The sequence below is a fragment of the Saimiri boliviensis genome, chromosome 1 (assembly GCF_048565385.1).
Source record: "Saimiri boliviensis isolate mSaiBol1 chromosome 1, mSaiBol1.pri, whole genome shotgun sequence".
NCBI lineage: Eukaryota > Metazoa > Chordata > Mammalia > Primates > Cebidae > Saimiri > Saimiri boliviensis.
The window spans coordinates 241,317,574-241,336,939 of NC_133449.1; the positions used below are offsets into that span (position 1 = coordinate 241,317,574).

Below are 19,366 nucleotides of genomic sequence, written 5' to 3' on the forward strand. Positions count from 1 at the left end.
GACAAAATACCAGTGTTGCACTTAGAATACTTCAATGTAATGTGAAGTTAAGGTTAATGGAACTGAAGATCCATTGTTCTGAGAGGCTTAATTCCTTTTCCAAAATTATAATCTATGTATGTGTTCAAGGTAAAGTAGTTGAAAACTTCACAATTATATTTATTAAATGTATTTCTGATTAAAAGTAGAATATGACTGTGAAAATCTGAAATTAGTAAAAGCAATGTTAAATATTTTAGAATGCAAAAATTAATATTTAAAAACAAACTAAGAATAAAGGGAACACCGAGACTTGTCTTAAAGAAGCTGTCATTCTTTTTTTTTTTTTTTAGAGATTACAACACACATACAATAAGTGAATTTTATCAAAATACAGCACATTTCTTCTACTATGTCCATAAAAATCAATTCCTATGTAAATAGTACTGAAAATCAACTAAAATGAGTTAAAATTTACAAAGAGTTGTTAAAGGGTTTCAATCAAAATTATTAAAACTATACAGTACAATAACCAATTGATAACATCTTGAAAGAAGTGCAATATTTGAGTTCACATATTTTTAAAAGTGCTGCCTATTCACTCTGACTAGCAAGAATGGAACATGAGTCCAACTCGCTTTTGCAAAAATAATGTGGGTTGGTGTTTTAAGCTAGTCTTATAAAAGTCTTAATTAAAATCAAGGTTGATAAAGCATAACAGATTAAAAATTCCCAAATTGCATTTTAGTAAATAAAATGAAATGCAATAACCAAATATTGCTCTAATGAAAGGTTCCAGACTAGCCTTAACTAAACAGTTATTGGTCTTCTATGGCACTTTTTTCTGGTCCAAATAACCATGCATTAATCCTTACCATTGTATGTTACTCAAATTTTATTTGATTACATGAAACAAAAACAAATAAAAACTAATGGTCTGGATAACAAAATTAATAAACCTCTATTATCATCAAATATTTATTACAGTAACTAGGAACAAAGGCAGTTGGTGGTAAAACACTATTACACTGATACACGTAGAAACCCTTTAAAGACTCTGAAGTGTTGAGTTCACATTTAATGTTACCTGTAGAAACAGCCCTTTATTTGAACACCTTTACACACTGGTAGGCCTCAAGGACCCATCCCTTTGCTCTACAACTCTCCACAGCAATTCTCTATCACTGTGCCAGTTTCACAAACTTACTTTGGTTTCCTAGCTCCATGCGTACTGTTTCCTTTTTTACTTTACCAAGGCAATGCAAGGCCAAACAGAAAAAAGAGGCTTTCCTACTAAACTTTCTTACATTTTGTGTTACAGGCAACACAGTCTTATAACTGGCCATTTTTGTTTCATTTGCTGCTTAAAATAAAAATTATAAATTAGATTTAAATGGAGCACTAATTATAAAACAGATTGCAAGTACCACCATTTGAAGAAAAAAAAAATCGGGATTTCCATAACACAGAAAATGCATGGACATGCATCTACAGTAGAGATAAAATTTTCCTGTGACTAAAAAATTAAAAACTCAATCACCAGTAGCAAATGTATAGTCAATGGCTATGACAAGAACAGATCCTGTAGAGCTCATAAAATGCAATTATTGTCTTTTTTGCTTTTTAAAAAAGACATTACATATTTTATTGCATTGTTCTCTTAATAAAAACATATTACCACATAGCTCCCCCCGTCCCCATTCTTTGCTTCCAGATTTTTATAGAAAATAACTGTTTTAATCTGGCCTTGGAAAGTGAATCCACCAGCACCAACTTCACCTACTCACTCTTCAGTTCAATATGCACATAGCAAAAGCCAACACTTCAAATATCTTGCCCACATCAAAAAAAGTAGTTTCAGGAGAAAAACATTAATACCAGTTGAATAAAAATAAGGGCATAAAAGCTATGAGATAGATAGCTCTGCCATCTGTCTCTGGGCTAAAATCAAGGCTAACTATTGCCTTGCACACAGTTCAGTCATGTATGAAATCCAAAAATAAACCTACAATCTATACAAAAACAACACAGGTTTGTTTTTGTAACCTTGATTGCTATGTTTAAAAACCTAACAAGTTTTATATGGTATGAATTCAACAGTCTTCTTTATATTCTGTACAGTGGTTCTTTCCCTCTAACCACAAGTTCCATTACTTCATTAATGTACAAATTTGAACATAATTTTTTGAGTTCTTCTTTATATATAAAAATAGTCAAAATATTAATTTCCCCTGCAAGTATCTTCCAATAAATCTTGCTGTCTTCCCCCCACCCCTTTTTTTGTCCACAGTGCTTATGAGGAAACTTCTCGTACAATGATGAGTTCAACCGTATTCTGGAAAGTTTTTAGCAAGGACACTGCTTGTCCATGTTCAATATTTATAAAACTGTAGCCATTAGCCTAGAAGAAAGAAAAAAAATGCTTTTAGAAAAAACATTTTCTAGTAATTTATTTGCATTTCTGCCAAGTAATTCACAAACCTGGAAGAAAATAAGAATCACTTTGACAACTTAAAATAACATACAATTCACAGGCCCTACCCAAACCAAGCAATAGTCTCTAAAGATGGGAGTCTAGAAATGTGTATTTTGTCGAATTTTTCAGAGAATTCTTATGTAGTAGCCCAATATTAGGAATCACTTATGTAAGAAATAATGTCAGGCATGGTGTTATGTAAATGTTAATGTGCATCTGAGGTGACCAAACTGTGGGGTAGTAGAGGGCAAGGCCTAGTCTTCCCATTGTCTTGAGCCATCACATCAAGTCCACTGCATTTCTCACAATTAAGGTTAATATTTACTGAGGTTCTACTGTGTATCATACACACGATGCTAACTGTGTAACATGAATTAGATCCTTTGATTCTGGTAACGCTCAGAAAAGATTCTTTCACCGTCTTATTTTAGAGAAGAGAAAGCCCAGGCATGGAGAGAAAAAGTAACTTGTTCAGTTACAAGACTGAAACCACAGATTCCCAAATGGTTCACAAAAATAAATGTGTATATCTGTTATGAGAGAGAAAGAGAGAGAGAGAGAGAAGGAGAGGGGGGGGGGAGAGAGAGAGAGAGATAGAGAGAGAGAGTGTGTGTGTGTGTGTGTGTTTGTGTGTGTAGAGACAGGGAGGGAGAAAAGGAGAAGAAAGAGGAGAATAAATGCTAAAGACAATGTAGCAAATTACTGTGGCTTTTCTCTAAGCTTTAAATTACTTAAAAAATTTTTTTAAATTAATTTTACTTTAAAAAAGTGTTGGAACCAGAATTCAAACTCAGTCTAGCTTTCAGAATCTGCAGCTACTAGACTTGAATATTCGTCTGTTTTTTTTGTTTTGTTTTGTTTGAGGGTTATATTTTAGTTCTCAACTAAGAACAGTTGACAGTAAGAGTAGAAAACGAGAGCTACACTTGTGTCCTAGGCCTGTCTTCCTCCTAAGACTACAAGTGTTTAGGTAAAATGAGTAGCTGAAAGAACAAAGAAAAGGAGACAGAAAAATAAGAAGAGTTTCTCAGATTTAAAACTTTTCTCCATTTCTGAAAGGACAACAGCCGACAACAAAGAAGTGGTACTCTAATCCCCCTCAAATTAGTAAAAATTATCATTTCTGAACAAAATCCTATGATGTATCACACTTTTAATCACAATTTTTAAAGTGAATACATTTTAAACTCTGAAAATAGTGTTATAAAATGAAAAATAAATAAATTGATATTTATTTTAATTACCTGAATAATTTTATCACCTGGCTGCAGTAATTTTGATGCTGGTCCTTCAGGTTGTACCCTTGTTACAAATATACCCTTTAATAACAAAAAATAATAATAATTCAACTAAAAACAGTATGTATAAATAACAGAGTAACAAGGAGCAATTTTTCCACCACATCATGCAAATATTTGAATCATGGTACGAGTTTTCTCCCTGACTTCTCTGAATACTACTGTGACAAACTAGTTATTTTTACCCCTAGTAATTCTGCCTTTAGTGATATTTTTTAAAGTAGTAAAATTACTTCAATAGACGTGTGAAAAAACACTAAGAAAATTAAAAATCAATAATATCATAAACATTCAAAGTTTTTGGTTAAACTGCTTTTCTTCAATTAACTTGAACTTATCAAATTACAAAACAAAGCTAAGCAACAGCAAGGGGAATCAAGGTGATGTCTACCTAGACTTACATAAACGTCTGTTAGATTTTCACTTACATATAAGAAATATTGAATTAGTAAATAAAACTTTATAGATGTTTTGAGAATATACAAAGAAAACTTACATCATCATCCGGTCTGAATGGGTTTCCTCTACCCCCGACACCACCTGATATGCTAAATCCAAGTTCTGGATCTTTTTCAACTCTCACTCGAATCTGAATTAATATGAAAATAAAGGAAACCATTATTATTTCAGAAAAAGTTATAATGCAACAACAACCATATTTAAATATTGATGGATTAAGTCCACGCAAACATAAATAAGAATTCATCAAAAATAAACATTTGGTCAGATGAAGTGAAATACAACATGGAATATTATGTTAATGAGTTAGTGAGTTAAAGGCAGAGCTGGGATTATATAAAGCATAGCTCCTAATTTTATTGCTTGTCTTATGAGGATAAGGAATCAATTAATATTGACCCTGTTTTATTTTTTAGAAATCACAGATTTTAATGACATATTACATAAAAACAAAACATATGTATCAATTTACACTTGTGGGACATCTAAATTACACAGTATCTCTGTTTACTGCCTTGTTTCATAAGATATCTAAAAGATCCATTGGTGGTTTTGTGATATCAACTCTTCATTTATTCAATCTGTTTAAAGGCTTCGAAGGAGTTGGGATTTTAAAATATGAACAATTGATAGTTTTTATAACCACGCTATAAAAAAAGATGCAAGAATGAAACACTCCCTTTCACCAGAGACACAACCAAAATGAATAAACCATTTGATCTCTACCTTTCTAATATTATTGATCACATTATTAATAACTATCAGGATATATGAATGTGTGGCTCGCTTTTTAATATTAAATACTCAAAGTAGTTTGAAGTCTGTAGTCAAATTTTAAAATCTAAGGAATTAAGATTTTAAGTGTCACAGAACAAGTTCAACTTAATGGTCTCCTATTCATATTTGTAGGAAATGTCTGACTACTGGAGTAACAACCAGTTGTGGAAAAGCAACTGTACTAAAAAAATCAGGCCCAAAATAACTAAATCCTATACGATCACAAAGTCAAATAAAAATTACCAAGTTTAACACCTTATAAATGTAACATAAAACTTTAAACAAAATGGTAATAACTATGTTAAAATTCTATATGGATTTATTGCTAATGTAAGTAACCTATAAAAACACATTAAAAAGCTTAGTCCCATATTTCAAATAGTCTTGATTATTCTTACCTCTTGTTTTACCAGTTCATGGCCTTGTCTAGGAGAACAATGGGGCTGTGTATATGGAGGCTGGTGGGCCACTTTCAGCATCAAGTAATCAATTAGTTGTTCTCTAGAGGGATGCCTTGCCACAGATGCCTGAGGGGGATGATGTATTTGACTATAATTTGCCTGAGGCCTGAGAGGCTGGCCCATCTGTCCATTACTCAAAGGCATCTAAGAAAAACATGAAGTATCTTAAAATGACCAATAATAATGTCTTATTTCAAATATTTGGATTTCTTCTTGGAGCATCAGAAAAGCACTAAAGTTTTCACATTCTAAGAAGTCAAACAATACTATGCCACTTACTATTTTTCTGTAATTTTAAACCTTAAAAGAAATAAGCTATTAATGTCTTAATTCTAAAGTTTCCTGAGTGCTTGTTGTTAAATTCACTTTTTTAAGCTTTCAAATGGAAGTACATCGTATCTACATTTAAAATTTTTTGTGAGCAATATTTCTATTTTCTTAGATCTTACAGTAACCAAATGTTAAAATGGCACATAGTATGTCAAAATTTTAAAACTTAAGCCAATATATGAGATGTGTATCTTTTCCCATACTAAATCAAACACACATACACAAAAGGTACATTTGCTGATGTTTTTCTTCAGAAAAAAAACTAATTTTGTGGTAAAATTCTTTCTAAATTTGAATATACTTTTCCACTTTTATTCCCTCCTTTCTAAAATTAACAAGTCAATTTAGCTATCTATGTAGTAGAAAACTGACTTATTCCTTGTATGTATGTTAGAAACTTTTACAATCTCTTAATAATTCCATAGATTAGCCACAAAAATTAAATGTTGACATTCTACCCTATTCTTCACAAAGCAAAAAACAAAAAACTTGAAATTATTGGTTTGTTGTTGTTAAAGAACTATCTTTGTTTAATGCCTCTCATTTTTTTTAGAAAATAAACCTGACTTAAAATCAGCTTTGTAGAAATGTGGCTAATAGCTTATTTCAGTATCATGAGGAATCTATCTTTAAAATTAAGAGGTGGGGTGCAGTAGTTCATGCCTATAATCCCAGCACTTTGGGAGGCCTACACAGGAGGACTGCTTCAGGCCAGGAGTTCAAGATCAACCTGGGCAAAACAGAAAGACCCCATCTCTTACAAAAAAAAAAAAAAATTAGCTAGGCATGGTGGTACACACGGGTAGTCCCAGCCACTTGGGAGGCTCAAGTAGGAGGATCGCTTAAGCCCAATAGTTTGAGGCTGCAGTGAGCTGTGAGCATGCCACTGCACTCCAGCCTGGGTGACAGAGCAAGACTCAATCTCCAAACAAACAAACAAACAAAAAAAAAAAGAAGAAAGAAAAAGAAAAAAGAGGAGGTCACAGTCACACTACAAATATTTGCATATAAGAAGATTTTTGTGTAGAAAACAATATATAATTTTCTTGTTGGTTATTAAGAGAAAGAAAATCTCATCAACAAGGAAATTATGGGAAAACGATGAGGGAAATAGTTGAGGTTTATTTCCCTAAATTATTCAAAAGTAGAAAAGTTTGGAGAAAGACATGGCAACAGTTTCAGAACTGCATGCTTTTCTCGGTGAACCTTGCTGAAAGATACAAAGTAGCTTAGCTTTGGTGAAGATTTGTACTTTTCAAACAAGGCGTTCTATTTCTTAACCTGTGTTATTGCTGAGAATTTAAATTCTGAAGTCTGGGAACACACATGCGTATTTTGTGACAGGACACAAGGATATTACTCTATGACAAATCTTATATTGGTTAGAGAGAAGAAAAATGAAGTGGTATATCAGCTCTACATTTTTTGGTGAAAAACCTGTTTATTACTTATCATTGTAGATTTAATGTATCTGGTTTGCCCATGAGTAATTAACTGGTTGTGCTGTTGCTTTATTACTTACACACAATTCTGCAAATAGCCCACGATTTTGTCTATGTTTATACCATTTATTCCTGCATGCAAATTCAGTATCTTTCTCCTGGGAAAAATCCAGGTAATAATTACTACTGGCCTTACGGCTCTGTGATACCAGATATTTGGTCTTGCCTACATCATTGTTAAACATACACATGGAATATATTAAGCTACAATTAGCAGATGGCTCAGGAAATTAAAAAGTATTAAACTCAGTAATCCCAAACCACTAAATGTATGTAATTAAAAAAAAAAAAACTTGATGACAAAGCTCAATTAAAAGAAAAAAAGGGTAAAATAATAGAAACTTACGAACTTATAAATTAGATGATCAGGTGGCTATTCTGAAGAGCAACAGAAAAGTTTTATGTAACAGATAACTACACTTTATAATTATAACTGGTCATACTAGGGGCATGGAATCAGGAAAATAAGAAAGAATAGTTGAGGAAGGATAGTAAAAAATTCTCTCTCTGGCACTGGCCATACATAGATAATTGCAACAGAAGTACTAAGAACACAACCATCATCTATTCTACCATATACAAAAGTCTTTCAAGGTGATTTCTAAGTATATTTGAAGTAATTACATTTGACTTAAGTAATAATAAAAGATCCTAGAATGAAGAATTTAACACAACTTCATCTTCAATTCTCCAAATAGTTTTACTGTCAGAAATATCAAAAAGGCCTTGATTCAAATGATAAAATAAATAGGTGGTACAATATAATAGAAATTTCAATGCAAAAATAAAATAATTCTCCAGCATGGAAAAATCATGGAATAAACTGAGAAATAGCAGACAGGGTCAAATTCTATTTTGTATTTCTGATATTTTAAAAATCCTTATCAATCAAGGTAGGAAAGCCCTCAAAAAAGTACTTTCAGCTAAAGCACATATTTCTACTCCAAAAGTTGCAAAATATAGAAAGCTCACAGACACTAATTTTTTTTCTCTGAGCACCTACATTCATCAACCTGTCTGGAGGAACATCTTTATGACTAACTGTGGCTGATGAGTAGTTCTGCTGTCCTGAAATGAATATACCATCTCGACAAGGATCTGCTGGACTGGACGTCTGGGGATGCTTCAAATGAGCAGGAAATAAAAAGTAAACAAATAATGTTCTTTAAGATACGAAACCAAAATGATGACACTTGAGTGAAGATTAGAACAAAATACTGCCAAATAGTGCAAAGATGAAAACCCAAATCAAACACTGCTATCATCACTGCCATCAATTATTATCTTTCACTTCTTCCAAAGGTACACAGCAAGATGTTTGTTTTTGTATGTATGAAAAGCTTATATGAAAATATATTGTTAATCTATTTATGTACAATACACATATGTAGAAGACAAATTCTTCTGTTTGTTCTTTTTTCCTTTTAGGGTTTTATTTACAGTAAAACCTAGCTTTTGCCACCTTTGAGCAATAAATGTAGTTATTAATTAACCAAAGTTTAGAGTCTCAAATGTTAAGACCAACTAAAACACAATTGTGTTGAGTATTATAAAAAGATTATTGGTATAAAAAAAAATTAACTGCTGTTCTTCTAACAGAACAGTAAAACATGGGATATTCCACCCCCCCTAAATTTTAATGATGAGCAGAACCAATACACTTACAGTCTTATAAAATTTGCTTTACTGGGATAAACTTAGGGTGTGAAATCAATAAAAAATTTTATTTAGCTTAATTCTGCCACACTGATATTAGTTCAATAGTTCCAAAGTACTGATTTGGAGAAACGCTATTAAAACCAATTAACTGATTAATATTTTTATAGGCCAAATAATATCCCTGTATTATACTTTATCAAACTAGGGGAAAAACAGACTCAATCTCATTATCCCTGAATCAATCTGTTTAAGAGTCTCACTCTGTCACCCAGGCTGCAGTGCAGTGGTGTGATCACGGCTCACTGCAGCCGTGACCTCCTGGATTCAAGCAATCCTTCCACCTCAGTCTCCTGAGTAGCTGGGATCATAGGTGTGGTGTTACCACGCCTGGATAATTTTCTCATTTTTTGGAGAGGTCAGAGACAGGGTCTCCCAACATTGCCCAGGCTGATCTCACATTTCTAGGCTCAAGTGATCCTCCTGCCTTGGCCTCCCAAAGTGCTGGGATTACAGGTGTGAGCCACTGCACAGAGCCTCTGAATATTTCTTATTATAAATATGCCAGGAAGCAAGACACATATGTTTTTCACTTCAATTTTAGTTCTAAACATCCCAGATGTATTTTAGAAAACAAAACAGATTGTGATAAATAGCACTACTGTTACTTTCAAAACAATTTACAGCTAGCAACAAAGAAATGCAAACTATACCATATCGAAAAAATAATCTAAAATCTACTTTGTTGTGACATATTACAGCATACATATAAAGAATTTCTAATTTAATCATAGAAATTATATCTGCAACAGGTCTATCATATGCAGTTAGTTCAAACCATGGCTTAGAATTTTTAAATATGGTTTGATCTAATTTTGTGTATTTATGCAATGAATACTTTATTTTCCTTCTCCCTTTTTGAGATGTGCTTTTAGAATACATAATAATGAATTTAGCTCTAGCTTGAAATTTAAACTCAAGTGCGAATGTTTATCTACTTTTTTTAGAGAACAAGCATACCATGAAGGAAAAAGTAAAATTCAATGGACTCAAAGGCTCTGAATTACAAAAACAAAAACAAAAACAAAAACAAAAAACCACAAAAGCACAAAATGGTACTTACTATAAAAGTATCTGGAAAATACAATTGTTCCAGGTGAGATAAATGGCAAAGATTATCCTTGAGTTAATAAAAGCCACTGATCTTTACCCCCATGGACTCCTAGAATGAGGGACTAATAATTATCACCCTTCTCTCACATATTTTAAATTGGGTGGTTCCTGGCTGGCACAGTGGCTCACGCCTGTAATCCCAGCACTTTGCAAAGCTGAGGCAGGCAGATCATCTGAGGTCAGGAGTTCGAGACCAGCCTGGCCAATGTGGTGAAACTCCATCTCTACTAAAAATACAAAAATTAGCCAGGTGTGGTGGCAGGTGCCAGTAATCCCAGCTACTCAGGAGGATGAGGCAGGAGAATCGCTTGAACTCGGGAAGTGGAGGCTGCAGTGAGTGGTGATCGCACCACTGCACTCCAGCCTGGGCAACAAGAACAAAACTCCAACTCTAAACAAATAACATAAAATAAATTGGGAGATTTCAACATGACTGCTGCCACTCTAATAGCATAGGAATCACATGGTGGCAAGTGACAAAAGACAGGGTCTAGGTCAGGTAGAGCCAGAGCAAAGATAATCCAGGAGATTGCTCCTAGTCCAGAACACCACAGAGCAAAGCCAGGGACATATTAAAATGGGAGATACCATAGCTCAGGTAGAAGTGAAGGACCCAGAAGTAAGCAAAAAATTCACATGGAAACTATTAGGAAAGGACAAAATAGGGTTATTAGAGAGAAAAAAGTCTTTTCACAATTGAAGGACAGGGGTGGAAGAAAGTATTTTAGAGACCATGCTACCACTTCAAGTTGTTATAGGAAAAAAATGTTAAAACAGGGCCCTGCCAGAGTTGTTCTTCCTCTTTTTCTGCCTTTTTATCCCTCTCACACTTAATTTTGGTTAAAATAATAAATCTTTCTTCTTCACTACTAAGGAAATATGGTAAAAAGTGGGTAAGAAAGGACTGGTGTTTTGTCTTTTCATTGATACTTATTACAATTTCTACAGTCTCACAGTTAATCATGCTCAGTGAATTATGATTAACCTTAGTTCAGGGTAGTACTTTTTCTCAGTCAATTCTCAATGGCTGGAATTAAAAATTTTCCTCCCTATTAACAGCTCTCTGAGCTACATATAGCATAGCCCTAAAATCTTTAGTTAGGAATAGAAAATTTTAATTATGAAAAGGAAAAATACTACAAATAATAGTTTTTTTTTTTTTTTTTGAGACAGAGTTTCACTCTTGTTACCCAGGCTGGAGTGCAATGGCGCGATCTTGGCTCACCGCAACCTCCGCCTCCTGGGTTCAGGCAATTCTCCTGCCTCAGCCTCCTCAGTAGCTGGGATTACAGGCAACACGCCACCATGCCCAGCTAATTTTTCGTATTTTTAGTAGAGATGGGGTTTCACCATGTTAACCAGGATGGTCTCGATCTCTTGACCTTGTGACCCACCCGCCTCGGCCTCCCAAAGTGCTGGGATTACAGGCGTGAGCCACCGCGCCCGGCCCAATAGTTTTAAAAAAATCTCTGTTATTCCTATTGTTCACTGCTTTTTGCATAAACAAGAGCTAACTACATCATTATTTTATGACCAAAGAAACTCAAAAGATAATGACTGCATCAGTTTTGAAGAATTATTTAGAACTAAGCCATGGAAGAACTCAGAGGAAATCAAGGTTTCTACTCTAACCCAGAAACATTAAAACACTTAGAAGTGTTTCCTGGAAACATTAAAACACTTAAAATTTTGGGTTTTCTCTTCTACAAGCTAAAAGTATTGGTCTAACGTAGGTACTCACTCGAAAAATGTGCCCACCAGAACCTCTTCCGTCTGCAACACTCAAGGCAAGACTGCCCTGGCTGCCATGCAGATCCCTAGAGCTGCCATAGTGAAAACTGCTTACAGCAGTAAAATTGGAATTAAAGGACCTTGACAGCATGCTCTGAATAAAGAGGGGACAGAGTTAACAGAGATTAGTGTAGCATGCAAAATCCACAAGACATGTTATATATGTAGACTTATTCACAAGTAACCCCAAAACCAGAGAAGTATCATGCAACACTAAATTTTCAGAGCCACTGAAAGAAATTGGAACCATTTACCATGTATTTACATGACAACATACACATATACACAAATTACATGTAAATACAACCATTCACATGTTTAAGCAAAGGAAGAAAGTACAGACACGTAACTGCTTTTAGAATGCTATTTCCTTTACTCCTAACACATCTTGTATATGTCAAAAAAAAAAATAGGAATTGACACCATATGCAGTGTATATGTATCTAAAGTCATACATAGAACATAAACTAATTTCTCTATCTAAAGATAAATTTTACCAACAACCAGTAATTCTAAGTGAAATGAATTTTTAGAGATTCTATTTCACTTTATGAAAATTCTAACATATTAAACTGAGCATTTAAATATACATACCACAGCACAAAATGTATTTGTAAAAATACCATTTCAATTTCTTTTTTAAGAGGTAGACTCCCACTATGGAATACAACAGGATGCTCCTGGCTCACTGCAGCTTCAAACTCCTGGGATCAAATGATCTTGCCTCAGCCTCCTGGGTAGGTAGGACTATACGTCCTCATCACCACACCTGGCTAATTATTATTATTTTTGTAGAGACGAGGTGTCACTACACTTGTCCAGGGTGGTCTCAAACTCCTGCCTTTAAGCAATCCTTTTGCCTCAGTCTCCTAAATTGCTGGGATTATAGGTGTGAGCCACTGTGCTTGACCACATTTCAATTTCTAAAAATTATCTTCCATATTTAGAAAAATATCTTGCAATAGAAAATAGTTTTAACATACACAAATTTATGTTATACCCTTTTTTATTTTTTAAAGAGACAAGGGTCTTGCTATGTTGCCCAAGCTTGTCTCAAATTCCTGGGCTCAAGCCATCCTCCTGCCTCAGCCTCCTGAGTAGCTGGAACCATGGGTGTGCACCACCATGCCTGGATAATTTTATTTTTTATAGAGACAAAGTCTCACCACATTGCCCAGGCAGGTGGATATAACTTTTAAAATGCTCCTGTTGCTCTACAATTACAAGAAGAAGAAAATGAGAAAATGTGTGGAAAATTTTCCCCAAATAAACTGGTATTAATCACTGTATTTTAGGAGTTGGTGGCCTTTGCTGCTTAAATTTGAAGAGCCATTGATGGAATACTCTCACAAACTGAGTTCATATAATACCTAATTGCTAATCCCAGAACTGCCTGAAATGCACTGCCTGATTCCCACTGTTTTACTTGTTTATTCCCAGCTTCCTGAACTGCTTTTCTTTCATGTGAGTGCTTTTGGTCATATCCCTGAGTACTGAGGGCTTAGTGGTCAAACTGGAGAAACCACATTTTGAGCATGACTTGTTATTAAGAAATACAGAAATATTGTAACAAGCATTTCTGTATTACTCTTAGCAAATATATTCCTTCTCAAATTTTTGAAGTTGACATCTAATACCAAGAAACATTACAGGATTCCAGAAAGGAAAGGATCTATAAAATTACCACGTATACTTCCAGTTATTCTGTGAATTTTAAGTAATGACTAAATAAAAAGCTGAACTTATAGCCCAGATCTGCATTTTCCCAAATCACTTCAACAAAGATAATGATTTAACAGAGGCAATTTGGAGGTTTCAAAAACACTTGATTGGAAAAAAAAAGAAAATCATTCATACATACATACAGACACACACATTTGTTATCCAGAGCGCTTTAATGTGTTATTGACTCAGGTAGCCTGATTAACCCTTTTAATGATATACAGAACTTGCAGAAAAGCTTTCTCTGTCATCTCCAAACATATGAGCTTACTATAAATATTTCACTGACAAATAAGGCTGAAGCTCAAAACAGGTCCGGTTTTAAATTCAGGTTTGTGCACAGACATCCACATAAAACTGCTCGCTGTCATAACACCTTGTGCAGAGCTCAATTAAATGCTAGACATAATGTCCTGAGCAACATTGTGCATTACATGCTGGTAGTTGTCTAATAAAAAGTGAATGTAACACTTACCATGTTGTGTTAATCATATTATTTGAGTTCTCATAAAGAATATTAGTAAATGCTGATAGTAACCATTCAACTTGGAAATAAAAAGTTCTTATTCCTTTTCAAATTTTGCTTATTAGTTTAATTAAATTAATTTTGAGATTTTCAAGGTGACATCTACTTTCTATTTTTGGTTTCCAGATATAGTTTTGCTTTTTTTTTTGTTTTGTTTTGGCAGTGGGAGGCGTGACTATTAATAGGTCTGAAAACTACTTAAGCTTCAACAGATTATTATTACTCTCAGTTGAGCAAAGTAGCTTTTAATTTGGGGACTTATCTCATGAGGCAGGGCAGGCATTGTGAAAGCCCCCAGGGAAAATTTGCACATGTCTATTTAGCCATCAGAATTAAGATGGTGGGTGTAAAGGAGTGAATAGAGATTCTCCATCATCTTCTACCACTTTGAACCAATTCTGTGAAGTCTGGAGTCTAAATTCTGCTGCTATTAAACTAGTTAATTGTAAATATATGTATATAGCACTTACAATATGCTTATAATGCCCACACATTTTGACTATATTATCTAATACCTAAGAGCATGAATGTAGCACAAAGTAGCTTCTATAAATAAAACAGGGACAATTTTCAGAACCACATTACATGATATTAGACTTTTTTGAACATATGAAAATAAAGTATCCCCACACTATAGACTTACAGAAAGAGTTAATTTTCACTGGCAAATTACTCAAATTATGCTTCATTAAGGATTATTTTTATTGAATAAAATTATTTTTAGGTGAATGGGGTAGAATCATGTTAAACCACTCTCAGACAACTCAAAAGAACCATATCTAACATTATATAACCTAAAGTACTATATCTGCACAGGAAGTAACAGTGGCTTCACTTTATTTAGTCAACTTGAAATTTTTCCCACCAGCTTTTAGAGTTGTTCCCTCTCCTTCACATAGCATATATATCATCCTGGGAAAATTACTTTATTATTCTGTGCCTAAATTTCCTTATTACAAAATGAGATAATAAATAAATGATGCTGGTTCACATACAAAGTAAAACACACACACACACAGACACACAGGTCAAGATCAATCTTTGAAAATCTCTGAAACCACTCAGAATATACAGTTTTATTTATAGACCCCATATAGTAAAGTTTGAAAACCACTGACCTAGGTTAAAGGAAGAACAAAGGTATATCTAGGTACAAGTTAGTTATTCAAACCATCCTGCCTTAAGATAACAAATTTCTAGCAGTTAATGGTAGGCAGGACGGGGAAAGATACCCAACTCTTAAGTATGTACGTATCACTGAATTGGAATGAAGACCAGATATCCCAAATCAGAAACCTTGGCTACCTCTTGAATATTTTCTCTTATTCAATCCCTAAAACTAAATAACTGTAACCCAAGTGTTTTTCAGACTCAACACCACTAGAGCTGAAACCCTAGCTCAAGAATCCGTTATTTGGCTGTTTTACTATTGAAACTGTTTCCTAAACCACTTGTTATCAATTCATCCTGAACCCTTTTCCCAAGGAGATCCTAAAATACTCTATCTGCTCAAGAAATAATAGTGGCTCTCTATTGTTTATTGTGTCAACTTGAAATTCTTCTGATAGGCTTTAAAGTCCTTTTCTCTCCACTACATAGCACACATCATCCTGGGAAAATTACTTAACTCTTCTGTGCCTAAATTTCCTTGTGGTAAAATGAGATAATAAAAATATCACACAGGACTCATGTGAATTGAAAAACATTTGTACGGCAAAGTAATTTTACAGTGTTAGTTCTGGCACTTTGTAAATACTAAATAAATGGAACTGTTAGATATTATGACTAATATCCATAATCTGGCCCAAACTTTATTATCAAATGTTCTCAAAATAAATCTCTAATTCAACCAGGTTAAACTCCTTGTCTCTCTCTGCTCTCAGAACTCCTTCTTGATATAACTTTTATCTTTACCTATTAATCTTAATCCTATTTATCAAAATTTTGTTTTTCAAAAAGCAGTTTCTTGAATAAGCCCATCTTCTGTGACTACTCTTGCATTTGTCATGCCATTTTATCTTTCAAAATGAAAACATTTTAGAAATTTATCAAAAAGTCTCCAAATTTCATCACATATAATTACTAGCAATACATTAAATTTTCATCTTTTGAACCACAGTTATTTCCTGAATTATGAAATAATTTACTGAACTACATTTTCTGAAGAGAATGACTGATAATGAAATCATGAAGTATCAAATTGTGTTTGTGTATGTATGTATAAATACGAATGTCTCTATTGACATTTTATTGGTATTGTTTTGACAGATAAATATATAAAAAAGAAATATTATTCAAGATCATCATCCTTGATAAATAGGTATTTAAAACAAAGTTTTGTAATCTAAACATACAGAGACTATCTTCACTTTCTAAAAAGACCTTAATCTTTGATATAAGAAATCTGTTTATATTTTTAAATTAGGAACTATATTTAAAATTTTAAGAAAAACACAATTATTTTACCATCATAAAATAACCTACTGCGCAATAAAGGATTTGATTGTTTAAAACAAATATAATCAGCTGATAATTCTTTTTTAATATTTAAAAGATGGTGATGATGATGAGGGAGACAATAGCAATAAACACTTATTTAGCAATTAGTTATGTATGTCAGGTACCATTCTAAGTGCTTTGCATGTATTAACCCATTTAGTTTTTAAACAATCCTGGTAGTTCCTTTCATTGCACCTAATATACACATGAAGTAACCAACATAAGGAAAGTCAAAGTTACTTGTCCAAGTAGCTAACTGAGCAGCAGAGCTAGGATTCTGAAATGTTAAGACTAAAATGTCTAACTGCTTTTTTGAAAAAAATTTAAAAAGTAAAAAATTCTTTAAAAATTTAAATTCTTTTTAAAATGTGGTTTATAAAACATGAATCCATTTAAAATAAAACTTTCACATACGTTAAGTAATTAAGCAGTCTCACATATGAATACTTTTTAAGAACTGACAGGCACACATAGCATACATTTTAGAAAGACATGGAGAATAAAATACTCTAGAAGGAATATAGTAGAGCTACAGTAACGGCAGGATATATACTTTGGTATTTGCTAGAAGTGCTTCCCAACAGATGACCTAGGATACACTACAGTGTAGTCAACTAGTAGTCTGGAAGGCAGGCGTCTGGGCACGCATACGATGAGAGAAGAAGCACCCCTCATAACTTCAAAGTGTGATATCCTTGGAAATGGGAGTTATCAGCTGCAGGTTCGTGTTCAGGCACAGTTTGACCCGTTTCTTTTCTCACAAGGGTTCTCTTTAGTTTCAATCAATTAATTCACACCTCTAAATTACCAGTGGACACAACTGAGAAACTACTGCCATATACTCTTCAAGAAACTGTACCAGGAATTTCAAAATATGTAAATATTTTAGGCAATTAAAAAAAAGCTGAGTGGCACACTGAACAACGAGATAGTTACTACTTGCTTCTTATTTACCCAGGTATATCTCTGTCAGACATTAAAGAAGTAGGAGAACAGCCACATAAGATGTAAACCACACAGAACATAAAAACCGAACTCATCCCTTCTTCCAAATCTCCTACTCCTCTCTCTATGCTCAGTAATAGCTAAAGACATTCCCAACAACCAGTCATTCAAGGCACAATAATCTCAAGCTTTATCCCTTTTCCTTTCTGATTATAGGAATATTCAATCAGAAGTAAATTCTTATAAAGTCTATTTCAGAACTCTCTCTTGAACTCATTTGTCTTAACTCCACTGCTAACAGTTCACATTTCATTTTTATCTACATCATTAAATAGCATAACTCAATCTCTTTGACTATAGCCTCTAAAATGTAGTTTCACACCATCACCAGAAATTTATTTATAAAACATATCTGCTTAAGAAATTTCCAAGTGCTTTAGAAAAAGCACACAAGTTCAAATAGCCTCAACAGTGTGTACAGAATTACTAGCTGAAATAAAATGGATAGATGAGAATGAAGTAGCCTAATGCTTATGAATGTTTACCAATTTAAAGTTTACTTAAAGTTGAGAGGACTGCACTTTTAAAAAGAACAATTATAGGCTAACATTTCATGTAAACTTATATGAAATACAAATCATATATTTTAGGCATGTATTTCTGAAAATTTTATTTAAGACATTCTTTTAAATGGCTTCTTGAAGTTCCAGAACATATGTTAGGCCAGGCACAGTTGCTCATGCCTGTAATCCCAGCACTCTGAGAGGCTGAGGCAGGCAGATCACGGGGTATGGAGTTCGAGACCAGCCTGGCCAACAGAGTGAAATCCTCTCTCTACTAGAAATACAAAAAATAGCCAGGTGTGGTGATGTACACCTGCAGACCCAGCTACTCGGGAGGCTGAGGCAGGAGAATCGCTTGAACCCGGGAGGTGGAGGTTGTTGTGAGCCAAGATCACGCCTCTGTACTCCAGCCTGGGCAACAGAGTGAGACTCTGTCTTTAAGAAAAAAAAACAACAAAAAAAAAGAACACATTTTATATTTAATAAGCAAAGAAAGATAATGCTTGGGTAAAATCTAGTCAGTAAATATAAAGTTAAATCTTAAAGAATATCATGCCTTGTACACTCAGGCCACATGACTATGGCACTCATATTGGTTTTACAAGGATATATATATTTATAAATGTGTGTGTGTCTGTGTGTGTTTGTATTTACATTTTTAACTCCTTTCAACAGATGAGTACCTACACATAAAATTATAAACTGAACAGCAGCATTAGTTATTTAACCAACTATTGCTAAGCCACTCTAGAGCCACAGAAACACTTAACTGAATTTAAGTAGGTCAGAAATGCAGAAATTCAGAAAAGTTAAGAATAAACGCCATGCCAGAAGCCATCTGTGTCAGTGACAATGTTAGTTCATATACTGTGGACTGGGGAAAAAAATATTAAATGAAATAATTACATTTGCAATTCATTTTTTGTTATTCTGTTAACTATATAAACTATTTTTCTATAATATTTAAATAATCAACAATTATTAATAGAAAAGGTCAATGCTAAACAGAGGCAAATGTATATTTAGTGTGTGTGCACAATCTAAAAGAGATACACTTATAAGCGTATAAAATAAATACATTTCTGTTAGAAAGAGTGGGGTGTAAAGGAGAGGATAGAAACACAGATTATTATCCAATTGTCCTGGCTGAGTTTAAATTCGGAACTCTATCCCCAGTACCAGGAAAAAAAGACACCTAGAATATAAAGA

General features: G+C 33.7%; 1 protein-coding gene across 6 annotated transcripts in view; it reads right to left on the reverse strand.

The window, feature by feature from the left end:
- Positions 1 to 292: 292 nt before the first annotated feature.
- Positions 293 to 19,366, reverse strand: part of ERBIN (erbb2 interacting protein) — a 141,343-nt gene continuing 122,269 nt past the window's right edge. For 3 of the 6 annotated variants that reach the window (XM_074385336.1, XM_039467544.2, XM_074385333.1), the window contains 5 exons: positions 11,853 to 11,996; positions 5,388 to 5,594; positions 4,250 to 4,342; positions 3,700 to 3,774; positions 293 to 2,380 (listed from right to left, as the gene is read on the reverse strand). In XM_074385336.1, coding sequence (XP_074241437.1) covers positions 2,273 to 2,380; positions 3,700 to 3,774; positions 4,250 to 4,342; positions 5,388 to 5,594; positions 11,853 to 11,996 — 627 coding nt within the window. In that variant the 3' untranslated portion in view covers positions 293 to 2,272. Of the gene's footprint in view, positions 2,381 to 3,699; positions 3,775 to 4,249; positions 4,343 to 5,387; positions 5,595 to 11,852; positions 11,997 to 12,142; positions 19,032 to 19,366 lie in introns of those variants that run through there. The other 3 variants (XM_039467551.2, XM_039467565.2, XM_074385346.1) reach the window with 3 other exon arrangements.